At 59.1% G+C, this 23,965-nt stretch overlaps 4 protein-coding genes across 5 annotated transcripts; 2 read left to right on the top strand and 2 right to left on the bottom strand.

The window, feature by feature from the left end:
- Positions 1-898: 898 nt before the first annotated feature.
- TNNC2 (troponin C2, fast skeletal type) lies at positions 899-8,912 on the bottom strand. 2 transcript variants are annotated; one of them, XM_034787013.1, is made up of 6 exons: positions 8,793-8,912; positions 2,844-2,898; positions 2,349-2,492; positions 2,148-2,262; positions 1,623-1,759; positions 899-1,226 (listed from the first exon to the last, which is right to left on the bottom strand). In XM_034787013.1, exons 1-6 carry the CDS (start codon positions 8,895-8,897, stop codon positions 1,195-1,197), a joined length of 588 nt encoding a protein of 195 aa, XP_034642904.1. In that variant the 5' UTR covers positions 8,898-8,912; the 3' UTR covers positions 899-1,194. The 2 variants fall into 2 exon arrangements, with proteins under 2 accessions (XP_034642904.1, XP_034642906.1); XM_034787015.1 differs by lacking the exon at positions 8,793-8,912 and adding an exon at positions 4,656-4,759 and having other exon boundaries at positions 917-1,226.
- On the top strand, positions 7,916-12,105 carry SNX21 (sorting nexin family member 21). Its single transcript, XM_034787011.1, is given in 5 exon segments — positions 7,916-8,057; positions 8,059-8,164; positions 8,932-9,225; positions 9,754-9,911; positions 10,375-12,105. Coding segments are annotated over 5 exon segments (1,347 nt in total). The 5' UTR covers positions 7,916-7,940; the 3' UTR covers positions 11,047-12,105.
- ACOT8 (acyl-CoA thioesterase 8) lies at positions 11,999-18,102 on the bottom strand. The gene is made up of 6 exons (XM_034787012.1): positions 17,911-18,102; positions 17,462-17,598; positions 14,903-15,128; positions 14,418-14,575; positions 12,472-12,663; positions 11,999-12,396 (listed from the first exon to the last, which is right to left on the bottom strand). Exons 1-6 carry the CDS (start codon positions 18,084-18,086, stop codon positions 12,278-12,280), a joined length of 1,008 nt encoding a protein of 335 aa, XP_034642903.1. The 5' UTR covers positions 18,087-18,102; the 3' UTR covers positions 11,999-12,277.
- A 232-nt stretch (positions 18,103-18,334) lies between these two features.
- On the top strand, positions 18,335-23,965 carry ZSWIM3 (zinc finger SWIM-type containing 3). Its single transcript, XM_034787009.1, has 2 exons — positions 18,335-19,143; positions 21,105-23,965. The coding sequence occupies exons 1-2, from the start codon at positions 18,989-18,991 to the stop codon at positions 23,128-23,130; spliced, it is 2,181 nt and encodes a 726-aa protein (XP_034642900.1). The 5' UTR covers positions 18,335-18,988; the 3' UTR covers positions 23,131-23,965.

Genomic DNA, 23,965 nt, shown 5'->3' with positions numbered 1-23,965 from the left:
CATCCCAGGGGTGGGGCCGGCAGCCTGAGCTGTGATGGCTCTGGTGACTGGAGCAGAAGCGGTTCCTGGAAGGGAGAGCAGAGGGGGCCCTGACATGGGGTCACCATGCAGCCTCTCTGCTACGCCAGGCTGGTGATGGCTGCCAAGGTCCCTGGCTTGGAGGGGCTCAGTGTGACTCAGCCCCCCCAGAATAAGAGCACCCCCATATTACCAGCCCCTGAGGCCTGTGGGCCAGCCCTGCCCTGAGGTAAAGGGATTCCTCAGTGGTGCCCTGGTCCCGGTCCCAGGCCCTGCCCGTCCAGCTGACCCTGCAACCCCACAAGGGAGGGCCTGGGTTGCTGCTTGGTTCCTGCACCACAGCCCCTGTGAGGTGCAGAGAGCTGCCAGCCAGCGAGCTCCTCCCCTGCGGAAAATCTGAGCTCACTGCTGGCCTGGTCCCCAGAGGCCATGTGGGAAAGGCAGCCCAGAGCCCCGAGTGCAGCCCCCTGGCCCCGCCCAGTCGGCATCAGCCCAGCTGAGACCCGTGCCTGCCTGGCACTAGCCCAGGCTGTGAGCACGGGGGCAGGAGCTGCTCAGCCGTAGATGGCCCTGCTTGCTGAGTGGGGCGCCAGGGGCTGCTCTGAGCAGTTACCAAGTGCTGTGAGCAAGGCTGGACCGGCCACATGTGGTCATACCCACCCCAGGCCCTGGCAACGCTCCCCCCCCTTCCCTGCCCCAACTCCAGTGACACGCGCCAAGGCCCGGGCACCTCCTTCAGTGTCATGCCCCTGGGAGGACCTCACATCCCCCCACCCGCTTCCTGCAGACTCCTCCCTGGTTGCCTGTGCTAGGGTCTCCGGCCAGAGGGTCCCCCCGGCTCCACTCCCCATATCAAAGCCAGCTAAAATCCAGGCTCCGGCAGCTTCAAACCTTTGACCCTTTTAATGAGGCTTCAATACTATACACAGCGTTTACAGATGGGGGAAAGGCTCTTTCCAGCCATGTGAGAGGTGAGTCCACAGCCCACCAGCCCCGGGGCGCGGCAACAAGGGAGCCAGTCTCAGGGAGCAGTGGAATTGTACAAAGCGAGCGCTTCACGGGGCAGGGGAGGCCAGGCCCTCCGGCTGGAGGCTGCTCCCAGAGTGCGCTTGGCTTTGCTGTGCGGAGATGGAGCAGGGCTGGAAGCAGGGCCTGGCTCGCAGGACTGTCGGTCCTTTACTGCACACCTTCCATCATCTTCAGGAACTCTGCAGGCACAAACAGCCAGACACCTGGTCAGGGCTGGGGGGCTGGGGAGCGGGGGGGTGGGGGGAGCTGGGGATCGGGGGGGTGGGGGGGCTGGGTTGGGAATGGGGATGGGGATGTGGAGGGTGCACCACACCCGTCATGCAGCATAACGCTCACAGACACCCCCACGCGCTGGGCTATCAGGGTTCCCTGGCCCCGGCACTCTGTACCAGGCATCCCTCAGCTCAGTGGAGAGGTTGGGAAGGTGGAGCTCTTGGGGCTTAGGAGAGCTCTGAGCACAGATCCTGCTGGGCTCAATGTGGAGTGGGGAGGGGAGGAGGCCGGCCAAGGGTGGGGGAGTGAGAGCTCCCCTGGGCAGCCCCACAAAGCCTGGGTGAGGGAGCCCTGGGCCTCACCATCAAAGTCGATGCGTCCGTCATTGTTTTTGTCCCCGTCTTTCATGAGCTCCTCGATCTCCTCCTCAGTCACGCTCTCCCCAGAGGCTCGGAAAATCTCGGTCAGCTCCTCGGCATCGATGTACCCATCTGCGTTCCTGTGGGGACAGGGCATGCGGCTCTGAGCGGGGCTGGCTGGGCGGGCGGAGAGCAGGGGCAGCAGGGGACTCTGGGCCCCCAGCCTGGCCCCTGCTCTAGCAGCCGACCCAGCTGGTGCAGCTGTTCTGCAGCCAACCCAGGAGCCTGGATAACTCAGGCTCAGAAGGAACTTGGGGAGAGACGGGCGTCCCCTGAGCTGAGAGGGAGGCAGCAACGTTACTCCGGGGACAGAGGTCTGTGGCCACGGGTGAGGCGGCCTGGTCAATGGCCACTGGGCCAAGGACCTTCCTGCAGCCCGGGGGGGCAGCGGGACTCAGAACCCCCCACGCTGAGCTGGGCTCCCCCGAGCCAGGCCGGCGGAGCTGCGCCCATGCCACGCTGACTCACTTGTCGAAGATGCGGAAGCACTCTGCCAGCTCCTCCTCCGACTTGCCCTTGGCATCCTCCTTCATCTGCCGCACCATCATGACCAGGAACTCTTCGAAGTCGATGGTGCCGCTGCCTGCGGGAAGAAGCCGCCCCGAGGTCAGGAACCGCCAGCCCCTGCCCCCTCCCCAGGGATTGTTCCAAGAGGAAGACGCTGCTCACCATCTTCATCCACCTCCTCGATGATGGCGTCCAGCTCCTCCTTGGTGGGAGTCTGCCCCAGCATGCGCATGACGGTGCCCAGCTCCTTGGTGCTGATGTCCCCGCCGCCGTCCGCGTCGAACATGTCGAAGGCGGCCTTGAACTCTGCAGGACAGGGCCGAGTTAGCAGGGAGCTGAGAACGCTCCTCAGCTCTGCCCAGCGCCCATCGGCATGGCCAGCGCTGCTTGGCTCTGAGCCCCGGCATCCCCCAGGTACCGAGGGGTGGGCCCAGCCGTGGAGACAGCCCAGTGCCCTCCCAGGCTTGGGAGTAGGATGTGCTGGTCGGGTCTATCGCCCTCTTCCCTTCCCAGGAGAGAGCAGGTCCTGGGGGAGTCCTGGGGGCAGGTCCCCCTTCAGAGTCACCTTGGGCCAGCAGCTCCTGTCCTTTCCCCTCTCTGCGGGGATCTCTGACAGCCCCTCCTGCCCTGTGCCCAGAGGGGCTCGGTTACACTCACCCGCAATCATTTCCTCGCTGAGGAAGGACCGCGCTTCCGCCTGCTGGTCCGTCGTCTGCAAGGCAAACAAAACAGCTGCTCACCCAGAGCTCCAGCCCGGGCCCTGCCGCCTCTTCTCGCAGCAGGCAGGGAGCGGCCAGGTCTGTCCCCTCTCTGCAGCAGGGTGTAGGTGAGGCGGGTCCCTGAGCCACCCAGACCCCAAGGCTGAGCACTACCACCCCTCCCCCAGCACAGCCCAGCACCTGAGCTCAGAGCCATGCAATTCTGGGCTCAGTCACACGTCCCAGAGCCCTGCCCCCCGGGCCACTGCCCACCATGGCCCCTGGCCACTGCCCACCATGGCCCTGGGTGCATGTGCCAGGGAAAGGCAGGCGTGGGCAGGTTACATATGTGAGTTACACAGACTATCAGCACTTCACAAGCGCTGTCGGCTGTGCACCGTCCTGGGAGGTCCCCAGCCAACCCCCATGGGGAGGCCCCGTCTGACCTGCCAAGCGTCTTGTGAGCTCTGTGGCTGGCTCCGAGATCCTGCAGGCCGCGAGGAGGCGCCTGTGTGAACAGGCCACTCATGGGCAGTTGCTGCTGCTGGAACCCGGGTCCCTCCCTGCCATGACCTGCCCTCAGACTCAGCTCCCGCACTTCCCACAATCCTCTGCCCTGCTGGTGCACATGGTCATCCCCCCACCTCCCCGGACGCCTCTCCCTCTCTGGGTCATTGGGATTGGGGGGCGCAGCCTTGAGGCTGGGCGTTAGCCTGAGCGCCCGGCTCCCAGCTCTGCTGGGTGCCCGGTCACTAGCCCAGGCCAGACTGCTCCATCGACACCTGCAGCAGGACCTGCGTGCTGGGCGTTCCCAGCCCCGGACGTGCGCGGCTATTCTTAGCAGAGCCTCGGCTCCCTTGTAGGGGAGCAGCGGGACGCCAGGACCACGCACCTGTTGGAATGGGATTGAGTTACTCCTTGAGGGCCAGGCCCACGCAGCTGGCGGGAGCTTGTGGGCCTGCAGACGGGTGTCTTATGACCCAGAGCTCAGCTTACTGGCCAGCCTGTGCTCAATGCTGCTCCTGAATCCCAGCCAGAGCTCCGCTTCCTTGGAGTCGAGACGCAGCCTCCTGCCCCCAGTGCAGCACTGCCCCACCCCAGCGGATGCCAGGACACCAGGGTCCCTGTGCAGGACAGGGGCTGCCTCAGGGCTTCCTCTCCCAGCTGAGTGAGATGGGAGCAGCCCCTGCCCATTCCTCACCCAGCCCTCCTGGCCCCTTAGTACCTGTGCCCTGTTCTACACCCCTGGGTCGGCGCCATTCGGGGGGTGGGAGGGTACAGTATGGGACAAATCTGCAAATCGCAACATCATCATCTTGTTTTCCTAAATGCCCCAACACCCCCCCACCACCACACCCCTCGCAGGGACCTTGGCCCTGCAGCCCCGATCCTCCTTCATCTCACACAACCAGCCCAACCGACTTCACCCCGCTAACGCTCTGATCAGGAGCCGCCCTGCGCTCGGCGCTGTCGCCCGCGTGCAAGTTCCCGTGGGCAGTGGCTCCTCCTGAAGCATAACCTCTGCCCTGCAGGACCTGACCGTCCCATGGCTCCTGTGCCAGCCTCTCCAATGGGCCTGAGCTGGCCATCTCCCACCGGGGGAACGCGCCTGCACCACGCACACGTGCCCCCCAGTCCAGCCGGCTCCTGCTCCCCGACGTCAGACTCTGCAAGCACAAGCCCTTGGCCACTGCTATAGCGGGGGCCTCCGGACGGCCCTGGCCCCAGGCCGCTCCATCTGCTGCGAGGCCGTTCTCGCACAGGCTCTTACCATGTTGGCTGGTCACCCCGCAGTGCCCACAGACCAGAGTCACCGTGACCTGCAACACACAGACCCCAGGAGCTTCCCCTCAGCCCCTGGCCCCCCTATTTGTACTGTCCTCGACCAGCACGCTGCAGCCAAGCACCACGCCATTGGGTGTCACCAGGTGCCGCTCTCGCAACAGCCTATCAGCTGCCTCCCATTAGCCCTCGCCCCCTGATTGGTGGCAGGGCCATTTTACCTAATTTAGCAAAAGCTTTATTGGCCGAGCCGTGGGGATTACGAGCAGGTCAGGGAGTCGCGCGAGGAATTCGACCCCTCCAGGGAGCAGGACACTGGAGACACGGCTCCTCCCTCCCGCATCGGCTGAGCACCTGCCGGGGGCTGGCCCAGGAGGGAGACGGCTCCAGCTAGAGCCAGCTGGCGTCCGGGGGCCGGGGCCGGCCGGCCTGCCAAGGAAGAGCCCACAGCCCCCGAGAAAGGGAGGTGAGGGGGGGACCGACCTATTGCCTTCAGCACGGCAAGGAGGGTGATTCCATCTGGGCCCCTGGGCTGGGGAGGACAGAGGGGTGGGGCAGGGGAAGGCGAGGTAGAGTGGGGGAAGGAGGATGGATAGTGTAGTCCCAGGCCGAGAACGGCTCCTGCTTTTGTGCTATAAGCTGAGGAACCTCTGTGAGCTCCAGGCCCCCAAGTGGCAGAAGCAGCCGTTCCGCACCAGGGCAAATCACGCCACGCCACGCCATGTGCTCTGCCCCTGCCCCTGCCCAGCCTTCAGCCCGCCTCCTTTCCCAGGTGCCACTGTCCCATGGCTGGCTCATCTCCAGCCCAGCCGGGACATGCGGCTCGGCGTGTTTATCCCTCTTTCCAGATGATCTGGGGTCCCTGCCAGCCAATGTCTACAGCTATTTGGGGGGCTGAGTTTATTCCTTGTTTCTAGCTCCAGGGGCGGCTCTAGCTTTTTTGCCGTCCCAAGCACAGCAGGCAGGCTGCCTCGGCGGTGCGCCTGCGGGAGGTCCCCGGTCCTACGGATTCGGTGTACCCGCTGCCAAATTGCCGCCGAATCCACGGGACTGGCGGACCTCCTGCAGGCATGCCGCCGAAGGCTGCCTGACTCCTGCCCTTGCAGAGCCCGGCAGGGCGCCCCCCCCCAGCTTGCCACCCCAGGCACGCGCTTGGAGCACTGGTGCCTGGAGCCGCCGCTGTCTAGCCCCCTCACCCCCCAGTTCTCTGGCTGGGGCCAGAGCCCATCCTGACTGTCCACCAAACATCTCACCCCAAGAAGCCTCCAGCCAGAGAGCACCAGGAGCAGCAGGAACTACCTGGCCCTGCGCCCGGGGAGTGGAACGCCCTGCACTGAGAAGACTGGCATGGAGAAAGAGGGGGTGGGACCAGCGCGACTCCAAGAGGCCCCAGCATGGTGGCCGAAAGGCCGGGCATGACACCTGCCTAGCACTGGATACTGCCGGAGCACTAGCTGTGCCTGGAGGTGCTGTCACAGCACCATGGATGGCAAGTGCCAGCAAAGTGCCCAGGGCTCAGTCCAAGGAGGGGAGGAGGGTGACATGGGACTACCAGATCCTAGGCTTGCTTCTGGCCTTGCCAAGCCCATCCACTCCACAGCTGAGCCTCGGAGCTGGGCACGGCCCTGGGGAGACGAGCCAGGCCTGGATTTTCTCATCCACGCAGGGAGCTGCATTCACAACATCTTCCCCATCCTTTCTCCAGGAGGGGGCAGAGGCACAGGCCAGAGGGGAGGCAGGACATGTCTCCCCATGTGCAGGTTTGCTGGGGGAGGGGAGCCGCTGGAGAGAGGCTGGGAGCCCCGGCTAGATAGCCCTGTCCTGCATGGAGGCTCAGATTCCTGGCACCCTCTGGAGGTCTCCTGTCATCACTCTCCTGTTTACATGGGGATCCTGTTCCCCACCCATCTGGGATCTAGGGAAGGGTGCTGTCCTTGGGAACACAGCAATAGCAAAAGAAGGGGAACCCCAGTCCCACTCCAGCCCTGGGGGCCCATGGGATTGCCCTAGCCAGGCCATTCCAGACCCTGGAGTGGATGCCATGTTTACAGCCACGACTGAGAGTGGAGGGAGCAGAAAGGGTCCGTGCACTGGCTGATGGGAACATCCAGGGGCATTGCAAGGCTGGGAACCGGCACAGTCAGTGTCCAGGTGTGTGACGCTTTGGGCATCAACAAGTATGTTACTCTGGAAGCAGGTCGTCATCAGCGAGAGTCCATCCCCCTTCCCTTTGTTCCCGCTCCCCATTCCCCCTTTGCATGCACAAAGTCCCCGTGGTTCCTGGGGGAGGGCACAGAGCTTCCCCCTGATGTAAATCAACCTGCGTCTGACATGGAACCTGTGCTTGATCCCTGCCGGGTTAGTGTAGCCGGGGCCAGTTTGCGCTGTCTCGTTGCCTAGGGCCCCGCCCTGCTAAGGGCAGAGAAGGGCACGGCCTCCTTGTGGGAGGGAAAGGTGGCTCCACGACCTCTCAAACCAGCAGTGGTTCTCAGGCTTTAGGGTAGATGCTGCCTCAGGGCTGAGCCGCTGAAGCCAGAGCCCATAGCCTGAGGAGGCAGGAGTGGGGACAGAGCCCGGGGGCGCACTGGGCCCAGCTCCGACTGATGGGAGCAGCTGGGCTGGGCTCCCTCAGATGGATATTAATAGACATTCCTAAGAAAAGCTGCGAGGAGGGAGCGGGCGCCTCTCTCTAAATAAGGAAGGGAAGCAGCCGGGCCCAGGCGGGGGCTGGGAAGGATGCCCAGGCTGTGGGAGACGCAGAGCCCTGGGGAGCCAGCAGCTTCTCACCCATGCCAGGGACAGGACCCATGGGGCTCCTGAAGGCCTGTGAGCCCCAGGAATGGGGGGTGAGTGTGGCCGCAGGACAGTATGTCTGCCTGACCCCTAGGCACTTGCCCTCACACTGCCAGCTGCTCATGCCAAGTACTGAAACATTCATGTCCCTGTGGGGAGAGTGGTGGGGGGGGATCCCAGGGCTGAGACCCCGGTGTATGGAGCTCCCTGAGATAAACCCACCCTGGGGGGCTACAGACCAGCTGGGCTGGTTCTGATTGGGTGCTGTGCGCTCAGGGATACTTTGATCCGGGTTAGGGGTATGTGTACAGAGCCCCTGGGGCTGGATCCAGATCTTGGGCATGGAGCATTGAATCCACACACTGGGTTCGATCTGGATTGACTCTGGATTCGCTGGGTGGTCGGGGCCGGGGAGGAGAAGGCTGCTGCGGTTGGGTGCTCTGCGCACGGGGTTCCGGGACATCCGGAGTGGGAGAGAGGGATGGATCCGGATTGGTTGGGTGCTGTTCTGTGCTCAGGATTAACTCCGGATTGGGCGGCGGAGGCGGATCTAGACGAGGCACCGCGCACAGAAGGAGCCCGGTCGGGATCAGCCAGCCCCGGGCTGGGCAGGATCCGGGTTCCCGGGCGGAGGCGGAGCTGCGCAGGGAGGCTCCAAGGAGGAGCCGCGGCCGAGCGGCCATCGCAGCCTGGACCGCGGCCCCGGTGAGCAGCTCGGGGGGCCGGGGAGCGGCTCCGGGATAGTGCGGCCCGGCCGGCCCCGCGCTCCCGCGGGCAGCCCGGCCCCACTGACCCCCAGCCGCCGCCCCCGCCCCACTGACCCCCAGCCGCCGCCCCCGCCCCACTGACCCCGCAGCCGCCGCCCCTGCCCCATTACCCCGCAGCCGCCCCTGCCCCATTAACCCCCAGCCGCCGCCCCTCCCCACTGACCCCCAGCCGCCCCTGCCCCATTAACCCCCTAGTTGCCTCTGCCGTCTCTGATTGACCCCTGCCCCCTCCCCATTGGCCCCCGCACCCTCCATGGGGCACTGAGCTCGCTGCCCCCGCAGCCTGGCAGCTCCTGGCGGGTGCCAGGCAAGCAGAGGGGGCAGCGACCCCGCTGGGGCAGGGGGCAGGCTCGGTGCCGGAGGGAGTGTCTGTGTCCTGGGGCCTCGTTTCCCTGCAAGTTTGTAGCGAAAACCACGAAGCGCTTGGGGCGGCTGAGTGGGAAGCTCCTGACTGTCCCTGTCCCCCTCCCGAACCCTGGCCCTACCCCCCCCCTTCGCTCAGCCTGTGCCCCCTCCTCTGGGGTCTCCCTGGACTGTGGCAGGTGCCCCCAGCTCTGACTGCTCACCCTGGTCTCCGCATCTAAAGCGCCATTTCCCTTCTCCCTGCCCGCCTCTGGGTGCAAGCACCTGCTCCCACGCAGCGCCTGCTCGCTGGGCAAAGCCAGGTTCATTGCCCCCCTTCCTGACCAGCCTCTCCTCCTGCAGATGCTGAGCTGAGCCCGATGGCCTTCCGCTTAATGCACCGCCTGCGGCATGCCCTGGCTGGAGAGGGTGACCTGGAGGGACAGGGCGGAGGCGGCTCAGAGGTGGAGGAATTCCCAGAGAGCTCCGAACTGGAGGATGACACTGACGGGCTGTCCACGCGGCTCAGCGGCACCCTGAGCTTCACCAGTAACGAGGAGGAGGAGGAGGCAGAGAATGAGGAGGCCGCTAGCCAGGAGATGGGGGATCTGGGTGAGCTGGGGCTGCCCAAGAACCCTGGAGCCATGGAGAATGGAGGCAGGTGCCGGGTCCCGTTTACTAGGGTCTGGGTTGGGGATGGAGGCTCTTTTATTCCAGTGGTGCTTGTGAGGCCCAGCCACGGCCCCCTGGTGCTAGGTGCTGTACAAACCCAGGGCACAGGCAGCCCCAAGGAGCTTCCAGTCTGAGTGCAAGAGGAGACAGCAGCCGGCGGGGGAGCACAAGGAACCAGTGAGACAATCCAGGCCAGCATGATGGGCAGTGGGCTCAGGTTGGTTGTGGGCCTCACAGCAATGCACCTGGGAAGGAGGAAGGGAGGGGCTGCTCTGAAGGGTGAGGGCAGCATGGGAGAAAGCACCAATGTGACACGTATGTGACGTGGGTTGGCACGAGGGGCCAGGGCCAATGGACTGCACGCGCCTGCACCAAACAGGGAGCCCCGCACTCCCCAGGCCTCTCTGCAGGACGGGAGCCTGGGCCCTGGAGGCGAGTTCTCTCCCTCCCTTAACCAGTGTGGCTGGCCTGTGCCGGCCTGCACGGTGAGTGCTTGGCTTGTCTCCGGTGCAGATCCGAGCCCCGCTCCAGCTGAGCGCCAGGGCAGTAACCTCCTGACACGCCAGCTCCAGGACTTCTGGAGGAGATCGCGCAGCAGCTTCGTTCCCCAGCGGCTGCTCTTCGAGGTCACCAGCACCAGCGTGGTCAGTGAGCGCTCCTCCAAATATGTGGTGAGTGACGTCTCCCGGGGGCCAGGCTGGGACGCTGGAGGGGCTGATGGGGTACAGGCTGCTCAATCCTGCGGGGTGCTGGATGTTCCCCGCTCCTCCCGCAAAGGGAGAAGTGCTGGGGTCCCAAGCCCCTTGGGAGTGTGCTGCCCTGGGGGAGGGAGGGCGACCGGGGGGGCTGGAGCTGATTCTTGTCTCTGTCTCTCCTTGTGCTGCTCCGATGGCGCTGGTGGCTCAGACGAGCCTCAGGTAAGTATTGATGCTGTTCCCCAGCCTGCCCCCCTCCCCCTGCTTCTGCCCCCCTCCCCCTGCCCCCCAGGCAGTGGGTCTCTGCTGCCTGTCCCCTTCCCCAGCATGCGCCCACAGGTGCGATCGGTTCGCTGAGCTGCTGTCCCCAGCATTCCCCTCCCTCGGGCCGAGTCCCGGGCAGACCCTGTGCACCCTCACGGCTCTGCTCTCCCCACAGCTCTACACCATCTACCTGATCCGCTCCGGCCAGTTCGACAAGGCCCCTGCTGCCATTGCCCGGCGCTACTCGGACTTTGAGAGACTGAACCGGCGCCTGCGCCACCGGTTTGGCTGCGACATGGCGGGCGTCTCCTTCCCCAGGAAGAGGCTGCGCAGGAACTTCACGGCAGAAACCATTGCCAAGCGGAGCCGGGCCTTTGAGCAGTTCCTGTCCCACCTGTACTCCATCGCCGAGATCCGCCGCTCCTCCGACTTCCTGGAGTTCTTCTTCCTGCGCGACCTGCAGGCAGCGCAGCGCCTCACCTGCACCGGCATGTACGGCGAGGCCCTGGCCACCTGGAGCAACGCCTACCGGCTCCAGGACAAGCTGGGCGTCTACGGCTCGGGCCGCTTCCTCCTCACTCTGGCTGGCCTGGTGGTTTGCCACCAGGAGCTGGATGAGCCGAGTGAGGCTCATCGCTACTGCGAGCGGGCGCTGGTGCTCCTGGAGGCCCAAGACCGCCACCCCTTGCTGGAGCCCTTCCTTCAGGCCCACATCCACCTGTCCTGGAAGGTGGGGAAAGACAAGCGCCAGTCCGAGGCCAGGCTGCAGAGGCTGCAAGGAACGGGGGTGGCTCTGCAGCAGCAGCCCACCCTGAAGGAGTTCTTGATCAAGGAGGCTTTGGACTGAGTGCCCAGACCCCCAGCACTGGGGCTGTGTGGGGACTGAGCAGCGTGGGTCTCAAGGAAGGAGGCTGCATTGTGCAGTGGGACTGGAAGAGCAGCAGGGATGGGGTGTGTCTCGAGCCTAGGCCTAGAGGGGGAGCTGCAGGTCGGGCTAAGTGCGCAGTGGCAGGGCTGTGTCTGGAAGGCGCAGCGGGGAGAGCGGGACGCTGGTGGAGGGGTGGGGTGGGGTCCTGGACTGGCCCAGCACCTGCCTGTCCTGGGAGCTGGTCTCTGTACTGCTGACCTGTTCTCTTGGCAACAGCTCGACTCCCAGGGCTGGGCACGCAGCCTCCCTGCTGCCAGGCCGATTCCCCGCAGCCCTTAGGGGAGGGAGCCGCTGGAACTCGCCAGGCCATCCTGATACTGTACTAAAGGGATTCGCTGGCTCCAGGCAGAGTCTGGGGCTCTCGTTGGGAACTTCTAACAATACTTGAAGACTTGGTAGGAAAAGGGGCCGAGACCCCCCAGAGTGGGTTCAGATTAGCCCTCCCCGGCCCCACGGCAAGGAGGCAGCTCTCCAGCCTAGCCCAGGGCAGCAGTGGGGGCTGGGAGGAGAGATCCCCAGGGCGCCCCCCTCCCCGTGCCTTGCACTTTGGCTGAGACGTGAAGAAACCCAGTCTTTCTCCTCCTCCCCCTCCCCCTCCCCCTCTGCCAGGCCTTGCCGTGCTAGGCTACTGGGACTCCCCGGGGCCCCTCGTGGGCCTGCGGCTGGGGCAGGAGAACTGAGAAAGGGAAGCGGCAAGGGCTCTGGCTGCACCAGGGAAGAAAGCTGCTGCAGAGACTCCCTGCAGCCTGAGCTCCAGCCCCTCTGGGTCTCCGCCCTCCTCCAGTCCCCCTGGGCGCCCCCTTCGGCATAGGTCATGGCCACCCCAGGGTGCGGCTGCAGGCAGAGGTATCAACGCCGTGGAGGGGCTGAGTCTTGGTGGGCCATGGAGGCTTTATTAGGGGTAGGTGGGGGAGGCGGAGGACAGCATCTGACAGGAGACTCTGTAACTAACAGTCAATAAAGCTGATATTCCCGCGGCTTGTGTGTGACTGCGTGGTCCCAGCGCTCACAGGCTGTGCCGAGGCTCCCCACACCACTGAGATCCTGCTGCCTTGAGGCTCCCAGAGCCTGCTCAAGCCCCTCTCTGCGTGGGGGCCCGGCCTGCACCCCCAGAGCAGGGTGGGGTTGTGGCTGCTGCTGACTTGTCCAGCTACAGTTTGCTCTCAGCTGGGCTCTGCGTCACCCTGATGACTCCTTCCTGTGCGCAGGTGACAGCCAGGACTCCATCCCTGCGCCACAGCCGCCCATGCACCAGCCCTCGGCACCCACCTGCCCGGGAGAGAGAGCAGCCGTTACCCTGTGGCCCAGCAGCTCCCCAGCACCTGCAGCAGGGGGAGGACTTACCGGCCCAGGGGCTCTCACACTCGTACAGCATCCAGTGGTCAGCTCGGAAGGGGGCGTGGAACCACATGGAGTGGTCGAGGGACACCATGAACTTGACAGGATGCTGCCGGTGCGGGAGCAGAGCTGTGCCCAGGAAGGCGTAGTCGGAGATGTAGGCAGCCACGCAGCAGTGCAGCTTCATATCGCACTCCCCTGCCAGGCAACCAGAACCACAGGCTTAGAGTTCAGAGGAGCCCTGTTGGGCCATGCTCCTCCTCGCGGAGCGGGGGCCTTGGGGACACAGCTGTGGAGCTGCTGGGGTCCAGCTCCCTGAGGAGTGTGGGCCAGGCCCCCCTCCGATGCTGCGCTATACCTGGCCGCTGAGCTGAAGAACACGGTGACTGAGCCAGCAGCTCCAAAAGGCGAGTCCCTGCTGCACCCTGAACTGTCGGCCTAGCCTGGGTTAGGGGAGGTGGTGGGGCTGTGCACATGTTTCTGCCCACGGGCCATCACTGGCTTGGGAGCGAGAGGTAGAAGATCACTGGCAGCTTCCCCCCCAGGACAGGGACTCAGCGGTGAGGCTGCACCCAACCCAGACACAGCGCAAGGACCGGGCCTGTCCCTCCCTGCCAGGTGTGGCCAGGCAGGCTCAGCAAGGCAGGTGGGGGGGGGGGGGGGAAGAAGGATCCAAGTGTGGGTTGAGAGGGTTCTGTGGGGCAATCTGGGTGCGGGTGGCTCAGTGCGGGATCTAAATGCAGAGGGGATCTGGATGCACAGGGGCTTGTTGAGGGGTTTTGAATGCACTGGGACTCGGCAGGGGGGTCCAGGGGAAGGTAGTCAGGGCTCAGCGGGGGGGGGGGGGGGCGGGAGGTAGGGGTGATAGAGCTGAGCAGTGGGGGGTCCAGGGGAAGGTAGTCAGGGCTCAGCAGGGGGAGGGGGGGGCTGGATGTAGGGGTGATAGAGCTGAGCAATGGGGGGTCCAGGGGAAGGTAGTCAGGGCTCAGCGGGGGGAGGGGGGCTGGATGTAGGGGTGATAGAGCTGAGCAGTGGGGGGTCCAGGTGCTGGGGGTGTGGGGCTCTGAGTGGGGATCCAGATGAAACTGGCTGGGGCTTAGTGGGGTGGGAATCCGTGTGGCTCGTCAGGGTGGTCCAGGTGTATAAGGAGTGGGGCTCAGTGGGAGGGTCTGGCAATGAGGGGGTCTGGATGCACGGGGGTTGGGCGGATGCGGGAGTACCTCCTTGTACAGGGATCCCACCCCCTACAGCTGAGAAGTGAGGGGTGCAGGAAGCAGTGGGGGGAGTTTGTAGAGCTTCCTGCACCTGGGGGAGAAATCTGGGAGTGGGTCTGACCCGGCCCCAGATGCCATGTAGGGGAAGAGGAAGTCCCGTCCTCCCCAGCCAGGACTAGGAGCTGAGCCCACCAGCTGGATCTTCCCTAGTCCTACCCTGTGCCCTACAGTGATTTACCTGGGCACTTGAAACATATGGCTGGGGAGAGTCACATGACCACTCTTGTGGCTTCCCTTTGCTTCCCCATCAGAAAGTCATTTTTCTGCAGGGAAACAAAGAAATCTGCAGGGAACATAAATTCTGCACCTGCGCAGTGGTGCAGAATTCCCCCAGGAGTAGGCTTCTCTGTAAAACTCTAGACCTACATCTTGGACATGTGTCCAAAGGGCTTCAGACCTCTGCCAAGGTAGCCGCAGTTACCAATTGCATTGCGGCACTTGGCCCTTAGGATGAAATCCAGTATCATTATTCCCATGTTACAAAGGGGCACACTGGCAAGTGTTGACTAGAACTTGCCCTTAGCCACAGAATGAGTCAGTGATAGAGCTGGGCATAGGCCCCAGGAGTTCTTAGCTACCATTCCCTGCTCACCTTGCTGGGAGCCTGGAGTAGGTCATGGGGAATGCCCTGGGGGTGCATGCTGGAAGCAGTTACCTAGTCCTTGACACAGGACTTACCAATGTAGCCTCGTGCTCGAACCCAGAACAGCTGCTTGGGCTCCTGAGACAGCTGACAGAGTATCTCCGGTGGGTTCACAGGCTTGATCTCAATTGGCACCTCCTGGGCCAGAATCTTGTTGAGTCCCAGCTTGTATTTCTCCACCAAGTTGGGATCCCTTTAGAAAACAAACACAATGACACGAGTGCTAGATTCCCAGCAAGGGCTGCTGCTGTGAGGTCAGGGCTACAAGGGCAGCCCAGCTGCTTTGGCGGGGAATCCCCACATCAGCTGCAGTAGTGTCAGCTCACCGCCCCAGGACGCAGGTGCTCTGGCAGAGCTCTCAGGGAGCTCTCCATTGCCAGACAATCACAGTCGCTCTCCGCCGCTGCTGCTGGACCCCTCCCTCTGGGCTGAGTCCGCTTAGCAGGCTAAGCGCTGCCTCTCCCCAACCATTCCCCAGCACAGCAAATGAGGGCAGAACCTGTCCTCTCCGTTCACTCACTGCAGGTATTTCTGAATTAGCTCTTCTTGCGTCAGCAGCTCCTCCGGAGGCGGCACAGTGGGCATGGTGAACTGGTGCTGAACGGGGCTGTCCTGGGTCTGCTGGAAGGAGGCCTGGCAGATGAGGATTGGCTTCCCATGCTGAATTGCCTTCACTGAGCGAACAGAGAAGCTCTTTCCTGTGCGTGTGCGCTCCACCTGGTATAGAACCGGCACCGTGGGATCCCCTGGAACAGGGAAAGGCCGTGTGACATGGAGCAACATCTCTGTCCTGGCTATCCAAGGGCAACCTTGAGAGAACTACCACCACATGACACAACCACAGGGGAGAGGGATAGCTCAGTGGTTTGAGCCTTGGCCTGCTAAACCCAGGGTTGTGAGTTCAATCCTTGAAGGGGCCGCTTAGGGATCTGGGGCAAAATCGGTACTCACTTCTGCTAGTGAAGGCAGGGGCTGGACTCGATGACCTTTCAAGGTCCCTTCCAGTTCTAGGAGATAGGATATCTCCATTTATTTATTGAATACAAGCACCTGAGCCCTGCCAGCTGCTGTCCGAAGGGGATTACATTTACAGGAGACAGGACCCTCTGCCTGGCCCCCCTCATCTGCATTAAGGTCAGGATCTAATCCAGAGCTGCCCTGGAAGCTATCAGCTGATGCCTCCTCAGGTGAGTTTCCTACCCAAGGATCCCTCAGTGAGGAGCAGTTTCTATGAGGACTCTTTGCTGCCGCTTCTACAGAGGCGGCAATGTTTGCTTCAGGCTCGCAGTCCCTGGAGGGGACTAGCTTTGCTGGGTGACTAACACACAGCAGTGCACTAATTCCCATCACCCCTGAGCTCAGGCACTTTACCCATTTTACAGCTGTGTAAAACAAGGCAGCGAAGTGCTTTGCAATATGAAATCCCAAACCCACCACAGATAGGTGCTGTTCCTCCAGGCAGCGAAGGCCCCCAGATCTGGATGGCTCTGAAGATCATGCATCAACCTCAGTTTACTCTGCATGTACCAGCAAGAGAAGCTCCCTCACTTTACCCCAGCAACAGCTGGGCACTGCACCGTGATGGGAACATCCAGGGGATTCCACCAGCTCCTACTACAGACCAACATCCTCCCCACCACACTACAGAGACTCCGGGTGAAGTGTTGGCTGGAGCATCCTTGGCAGATTAACAAGGCAACCCTCTATTCTATGTAAATTCTTATACAGCGCTTGTCACCACAGTATCAGAGCACCTTCCAATCCTTCATTAAGTGACATGACTATTATGTCATGTGGTGGTAGTTCTCTCATCCTCTGACCCCGGGGCGAAGTGTCTTCTTTCTGCAGCTACATACAGTAACTCCTCGCTTAATGTTGTAGTTATGTTCCTGAAAAATGTGACTTAAGCGAAACTATGTTAAGCAAATTGAATTTCTCCATAAGAATTAATGTAAGTAGGGGGGTTAGGTTCCAGGGAAATTTTTTTTGCCCGACAAAAATAAATATTTTTATATACACACACAGTAAGTTTTAAACAAACAATTGAATACTGTACACAGCAATGATGATTGTGAAGCTTGGTTGAGATGGTGAAGTAAGAAGGGGGATATTTCCCAGGGAATGCCTTAGTGCTAAATGATGAACTAGCGCTTGGCTGAGCCCTCAAGGGTTAACACATTGTGTTAATGTAGCCTCACACTCTACAAGGCCGCACGAACGGAGGGAGGAGATACAATAGACACATGGCAGTGGCTGCAAACATTCCCTGCGGAAACTGAACAGTGATGAAGAACTCATGTTATCCCACGGGAGCGCACCACTCCCTCCACTTTCCAAAGTGCCAGGGGGAGGGGGGCATATGTGTGAGAGACAGAGAGACACTAGGTGTGTGAGTAAGAGACATGCATTGCCCCTTGAAGTATGGTGACCCCACTGTAAGTACATTGCCTTTTTAAGGAGATCAGCAAGTTGAGACAGCAGCTGCTGACAGCAAGCTCCCTCCCTCTTGAGCCCTGTTGTGTCCTCCCTCCCCCCTGCTCTGTGGAGATGGGGTACAGGAACAGCAGGAGGGTGACACCCTGACATCAGCACCCCTCTCCCCCCGCTGCACAGCAAGCAGGAGGCTCCCGGGAGCCACTCCAAGGCAGAGGGCAGGAGCAGCACATGGCAGTGGGAGGAGGGACAGTGGGGGGAGGCCCAGCAAGTGATAGCCTGCTGGGTGGCTGCCGCACAGGGTACTTAGGGGAGCTAACGGGGGGCTGCCTGCCCACCGTGGTTCCAAGCCCCCACCACTAGCTCCAATGGGCTGCTTTTCCTGCAAGCAGTGGACAAAGCAGTGGCTGCCAAGTTATATGGGAGCATTGCACAACTTTAAATGAGCATGTTCTCTAATTGATCAGCGACAACGAAACAACCTTAACCAGGACGATGTTAAGTGAGGAGTTACTGTATCCCACTCCATGCACGTCGCTCTTTGTGCTATGATAGCACAGTCAAGATCAAAGAAATGCCCCTTGGACCTGGGCCAGCACCAGCCCCCCGCAGAAGGGAGGTTTGGATTTCCTGACCTTGTGTTTACCTGCTCGCACAAAGTAACAGTGCAGGGAGTGCGCATGGACGTCCTCACTCACGGCCTTGGCAGCTGCCACCAGAGCCTGCCCCACTATCTGCCCGCCAAACAGCCTCCGGGTGACGGGGACCCAGTAGTGCCTCCCTCTGCAGGAAGAGGAAGGAGGCAGAGATCAGTCCGGGGGCGCTGGGACCACGGCACGACTCTGGCTTGGGGCTTCGCGGGGCGTCTCTCAGTGCCGGGGTCACGGACCTGCCGTCCGCCCGGGGCAGGCGGGGGCGCGGGGATCCCCGCCCCGGCTAACGAGCCGGTGCAAAGCGCAGCTCGACGCGAGCCCCGGGGCAGACGCCGAACGGCGCCCCCGCTCCCCATGGCCCTGCCCCGGCAGCAGGGCGGCCTGCGCCCGGCCAGGGGCCCCGATCCCGCGGAGCGGCGGGGGGAGCGGGGCCGCCCGGCACCTGAACAGATCCAGGTCCAGGGGCTCCAGGCTGAGGACGCTGGTGACCAGGACGCTGCGCAGGTCGCCGGGGGGCGCCGGCTGCTCCCCCTCGGGCAGGTCCCCGCTCCCGGGAGACTCGGCTCCCGCCCCCGCCGCCGGAACCCGCAACCCGCCGGCGCTCGTGGAGGCCGCCATCTTCTTTAGTCACGTGACGCACCGTCCACCAGTAATGGCGTCGCTACAAACCGGAAACGACCTCCAAGGCGGGCTACTAGCGGCTTTAACATTAACACACCCGCTGATTGGCTGTAGTTCCTGCCCATCATCCTGTACATCCGGTATCTTCTTGAAGAAGCAGGAAGTACCCGCCTAAGAGATGAGGGCGGGACGTGCGATCTGATTGGACTGATCAATTGTCCGTCACTAGTCACGTGATTCCCAAAGTGTGTGTTGATTGGTGAGGCTGCTGTCAATCCAGGAGCATAGCCTCTGATTGGCCAATTAGCTGAGGAGGGCGGTGGCTGTGGCTGGGTTAATATGAGCTGAGCTGGCTCACGGACCGTCTCCATCTTCATCATCAGCCGTAGAGGCAGGTGGGGTCGGTCCGGGGCCCAGGGTGAGCCAGAGGCAGGAGCCCCAGTGGGGGGAGGAAGTAGAGGGGCCAATCTGCCTTTCTCGCCCTGGGCTGGTTCCAGGCAGGGGGAAGCAGGGCTGCTTGAACTGCAGTTGGCCTGGGGGCCTGCCCTGCCCTGCCCTGGGAGCGGGTCTCCGAGGAGGAGCCCACTGAAGGTGCTGCCGGGGTGGCAGGGGGAGCAGAAAGGGTTAAGTTCTGTTACAACTTGGGATGCCCTGTAAATCTGGGGAAAAGAAGGGGGAGGCTACTGGGGCTAAGTAGAAACCCAGGAATCTGAGATGGGGTTACAAAGGGCCTGGTCCTGAGACATGCAGGACGTTGCCTATAGAAGTTGAGGTGTGTGGAATGCTGTGCCACGAAGCTGGAGTTCTCCTATCCAAGTCGTATTCCAGCTCTGAACTCAGGGTGAGGCTCCAGAGAGCCTAGAAGTGGCAGTAGAGCACATGCAGGGGACTGAGTAGCCATGGAAGTTGGCTCATGCTTTAGAAACTATGATGACTTCAAGGAGTGTTTCAACACTTATAAGAAAGAGAACAAGTGCCACTATGGCTTAAAGAACTGCGTCTCTGTCCGCTTTTACAACCGGAAACATGGGACCAGCATCCGCGAGGACATCACGTAAGGCTGTTTGCGCTCTGGGGGGTGGGAGGGAAGAGGGCCTCAGGCACTTATGAAAATACTCTCCTATTTCCTGAGGTACAACCAAGATCCTTCCTGACCACTTGTGGTCATTAAAGATCCTGGCCTTCTACCAGGGATAGGATATTAACCTTGGTGCCCAGCCAAGTCCCAGCATGGAGTCAGTCTGTGCTGCCTAACTAAATAGCTTCTGCAGTCTACATTGGAAATGGGGTTCTTTTCACTTTGTGTCTGAAACTGCCATGCAATGTTGCCATATGTAGTTAAATAGCTGCCTTGGTCCATCCCAGAGGTGGGTGTGCTTCACTGGGGAAGAAGTGGGTCCTTTGAGAGGTGTTTTGGGATAATGACAATACCAAACTGTTCTCTAGTGCTTATTAGTAAATCTCAACATGCTTTACAAAGGAGGTCAATGTCACTATCCCTGTTTTATAGAATGGGAAACTGAGGCACTGATCAAGAAGATATCATGCCCAAGGATCACCCAGCAGGGGGAAGGGATAGCTCATGGTTTGAAGCATTGACCTGCTAAACCCAGGGTTGAGAGTTCAATCCTTGAGGGGGCCATTTAGGGATCTGGGGCAAAAATTGGTCCTGCTGTGAAGGCAGGGGACTGGACTTGACTTGATGACCTTTCAAGATCCCTTCCAGTTCTATGAGTTAGGTATATCTCCATATTAAAAAAGCAGGCTATTGATAGAACCAAAAAGGGAACCCAGGTCTCCTGAGTCCTAGTCGGTGCTCTATCCACTAGGCATGAGAGTTATTTGTACCTCTTTGAAGTGATCAGTTGTGGCTGTCTCACTTCCTACTTAAAAATCATGGGCCAGATTTTCAAGTCAGATGGGTACGTTTGTGCATGCCTAACTTAGATGCAAATACCCCATATGCAGGCACACATTGGGTATGTGTCACACTTGCCAGTTTCAAACTCATCCCGTTTGAGTCGATATTAATTTCACACCTTCACCTTTTACTAATGGCTAGTACCCATCTCCTCCCATAATGTACTCTCACTTTCCCCTTAGCTCCTCTGGTGGTAGTCCCTCGTTTTGCATTCATAGTTCTTTCCCTGCTGCCTGAACTGACTGTTTATTAGTTTGAGGCCCTCTCCCTCCCCTGCCTACCTTTCATTTTCAGGACAGGTTTTTTTAACCTTGATCGGTGAGCTGATGACTTGAGACCATACTTGCAAACTTTTATTTCTTGCAATTTTCTTTTTCCAAGGAACTGTCTGTTGTGTGCCTTAATTAGTGTCTATTAGCATTCCCCAGTCACCTTCACACTAATGAATTTTAGTATTGCCTTCCATTGCACCTTATTTAAGGTCTGATTATGCAGGTCTTACTTATTTGAGCAGCCCTATTGAAGTAATGGGCCCAACACGTGAGTAAAAGGCTGAAGGATCAGACTCCAGTTTTTTAATTCCTCCAAACTTGCATTCTTTAAACATAAATTCCTGGTGCATGATAGGAAATGCTTCTTTACTATGTTGAACTAAAGTAACTTGTCATCTGCTCCTCTTGATGCAGAAGACCACTGTAGGAGTGATTTGGGCTGCAAAGGAATAGTATAATAGCAAATAAAATGTCCTGAAGTGATCGTGTCAGTGATATGCTTTGACCTTGCCACCTCTGAGGACTGGGAGTGTCTGAGACCAATTGCAGAGGCTTTGTCAGAGATGGAGATTTCAGTCCAACCTGACAGTGATCAAACATAAGTATCACGTTAGCCTCTTCTCTTTTGACTTGTGTGTAGAACATTTGCCATATTTGGTGAAATCTTTTCATCCTAACATCTCCTATTATGATGGTATGTGCTTGTCATGCAGTCCTTGGCTACAGTGTTGGCATGTCAGAGAGGGAGATGGCTCTTCACCAGTCCTGTTTGATCAGACTACATCCTGTTCCCTTGTTAACGGTCTCTCTCCACTTCCCCAGGTTCATCCAGGTGAAGTTTGGCTGTGTGCGGACACGGGAATACAGTAAGAAGAGGAAACCACAGCCCAGCTTGTGCCCAGCTTTTTTTGTCCTGCAGTATAACGAGGAAATAGACCGGCTGGTGATTACTGAACTGAACAGTAATCACATCCATGTAGACCCGGGGGGAACTTCCTTGGCCCGTACTAGCTCTTCTCTAGTGACGAGAACCACACCCAAAACTGCAAGTTGCATGGCAGATGGCAGCAGCCCTGCAACAAAACTGCGTAGACAACAATCAAGAGAGGCAGAAGCCACTGTACCAGTCAGTGAGGAGTGTGTGATGGCTGACATGACTTTGAATGGATCACCTGCTCCACTCAACAAGGTTGCTGTGCAACCTGAGGCAGTGAAGGAAAGTGTCTCAACTTCAGCTTTAGTCAGAATTGCAGAGGTCATGAAAAACTTCCTGAGGGTGGACATGGGCTCATTGGCCTCTATTAGTGTGGGCAGCAACCAGGACCTAGACAGACTGAACTTCCAGACCAGCAAGATGAGGAGCCTGTTTGTCAAGTTCCCTGAGAGCCTGTTGCTGCACAGGGTGCAGAGTGAGAGAGGGCATGTACTTTATGCCTTCCTCGTGGAGAGTAAGGACCGAGTAGGGAAGATGGTGCACTTTGCTGTCCTGAAGGAGGACACTGGTGAGAATGTAAGCAAAATGCTGACTGTCTTCAAAGAGTTCAATCCTGAGTGGCAGAAGGTCAAGGTGGTCTTTGTGGACATGTCTTTCCTTCACAAAGCCACCATGCAGGAGCTCTTCCCCTCAACCCAGGTGCTTCTCTCTGTCTACCACACTGTCCGATTTCTTGAGAAGACAGTAAAGGAAACGGTGGCCACTGTTTCCTTCAAGCATAAACTGAAGTTGGCTTTGAGGGAGGTGGTTTTTTCCACCTCCAATGCAAATCTAGACATCTTGGCTCAGCTGGTAAAGCGCTTGGTGGACAAAGAGTTGTACGACTATCTTCAGGCCAACTGGTTCTCCTGTGAGATGCTGTGGTACATGCATGCAAAGAAGGGTCTCCATTCCTGCAGCACCTATGTAGACAGTCTGGATCTCATCACTCATAAAATATCCAGTCTCTTCAACAAGCAGTTGTCTCTGGAGACCAGCATCCTTCACTTTGTTGAATATGCCGATTGCTTCAATACCAAAGGTCTGGAAAACCTGAATCAGGGTTTCTCAAGTGTTGAAGAGGAGAATCAGAGCAAACATGTGGAAAAGCCTAAGGTGCGTACCCGTGCCTCCATGAAGCGTACCACTGTTGCTGCCTCACAGCCCCAAAACAAATGTCCTGAACCGCCCAACCAACTTGCCAAACAGAAACCTGCAAATCCCCCAGGCACCATGTTGGCAGCCATCAGAGAGAGTTGCACAGACTTAGGCTACCAGCTGTGTCTGAATGAGTGGGAGGTGGTGCAGAAGTCAACTCAGCTCATTAATGTCATGAAAGACAATATTGTGGTTCAGCTGCTAGAAGACACACACCAGGTCAGCAAAGACTGCAAGAGCTGCAGCTGTTACTTCCACTGCCGGTACCAGCTCCCCTGCAGGCACATCCTGTCTGTGCTGCATGCCAACAAGAAGGCTGTGGAGGAAGCTATGGTTTGCAAGCGTTGGCAGAAGAAGTACCAGCACCTTTCAGTTTTAGGAGATAACCTCCTAGATGATATTGGGCCCTCAATGGGTAACCAACCAGCAGCAGAAGAAGAAAGATATGACAAAATCCAGTCCCTCAGCAAGGAACTTGCTAATCTCCTGATGCAGTGTGATGGGGAGGAGCTAGAGGAGCGCAGCTCCACACTCAAAATGATTGTGGACATCTGGGCTAAATCCTCAGAGCCAGTGGAGGAGGCTGGGAAATGCTCTACCTTCAGAAATGTGGGGGACTTGCCATTTCTTTGGGTAAAGCAGGAGGAAATAGAAACGGAGGATGCAGGTGCAACCTCTGAGAGATCACTGACCGGTACCAACATGTTCCTGATTTGAAATGCCAGAGGTTCTGTAGTCAAACTCGGAGATTCGACAAGCTATTAATGGGAGCTGATGGTTTAATCCTCTCCCAGCCTTTTATGGTTCTCTCCCCATTCCCAGTCCCAGGAGACTCAGGGTTAACTGTTAACTTCCAAGACTGTTGATGATCTCAGTAATAAACTTGAGACTTTCCTGTGTCTTCTCAGACTAGCCATGTTGTGGGGTGGTTTGTTTTCTTTGTTTGGGTAAGAGATTATAGGTGGTTAGAATATGGCAAGTGGGAATTGCCATATTCTAACCAAGTCCATGCTAGGTGCCTGTGTAAGAACCTCAGGGCTGCTGCTATCAGGCCAGTAATGCTCCCTGTGGGATGGTCTCCTTAGCCCAGTCATCTGCCACAGAGGCCTGAAAACTCAGCTGAACCTGGTATAGAGGCTTACACTCAAAACCTGGTTATAGCGATGAAGTTTCCTAACTCACTACTTTGGTTTCTGAAAACTAATTCTTGGTTTTTAAATTTGGAGTGAACTTGTTCTCATTGCTTGCTGTGGTAAGACTTTTTTAAAAAAAAAAAGAGAGAAAAGTATTTGGCTTTGACCAGGCAGAGAGATGCAAGTCCAGCTGCCTTCCTCCCTACGTTCTCTGTTGTGCACTATTTAAGGGCTGTGCCCTGCTCTTCTCTAAGTAGCAGCTGGAAGAAAGTGCAATAATGCGTTTATGGTTTGTACGTTGCTGTTTGTGCTGAGACCACTGCTAGCAGTGGTCAGTTTGCTGCTTTGTATTTAGACCAAATTAATTGTTAAAATATGGTTCTGACTTTGTTTTGTCATTAAATTTGTTTTTCATTTTG

This window comes from Trachemys scripta, chromosome 12 (assembly GCF_013100865.1).
Source record: "Trachemys scripta elegans isolate TJP31775 chromosome 12, CAS_Tse_1.0, whole genome shotgun sequence".
NCBI classification, from domain to species: Eukaryota; Metazoa; Chordata; order Testudines; family Emydidae; genus Trachemys; species Trachemys scripta.
Note: the sequence above shows the minus strand (reverse complement) of the source record. Positions and strands in the feature narration are given on the sequence as shown.

Coding starts and splice junctions, on each gene's coding strand:
- TNNC2 (XM_034787013.1), bottom strand. CDS start 8,897: ATGAACCTGGCTTTGCCCAGCGAGCAGGCGCTGCGTGGGAGCAGGTGC. Junction 2,899..8,792: donor CTTTAGATGCGGAGACCAGG/GTGAGCAGTCAG, acceptor TTTGCCTTGCAG/ACGACGGACCAGCAGGCGGA. Junction 1,227..1,622: donor CGGACGCATCGACTTTGATG/GTGAGGCCCAGG, acceptor TTGTGCCTGCAG/AGTTCCTGAAGATGATGGAA.
- ZSWIM3 (XM_034787009.1), top strand. CDS start 18,989: ATGGAAGTTGGCTCATGCTTTAGAAACTATGATGACTTCAAGGAGTGT. Junction 19,144..21,104: donor AGCATCCGCGAGGACATCAC/GTAAGGCTGTTT, acceptor CCACTTCCCCAG/GTTCATCCAGGTGAAGTTTG.
- ACOT8 (XM_034787012.1), bottom strand. CDS start 18,086: ATGGCGGCCTCCACGAGCGCCGGCGGGTTGCGGGTTCCGGCGGCGGGG. Junction 14,576..14,902: donor CTAATTCAGAAATACCTGCA/GTGAGTGAACGG, acceptor TGTTTTCTAAAG/GGATCCCAACTTGGTGGAGA. Junction 12,397..12,471: donor GTGTGAGAGCCCCTGGGCCG/GTAAGTCCTCCC, acceptor TCTCCCGGGCAG/GTGGGTGCCGAGGGCTGGTG.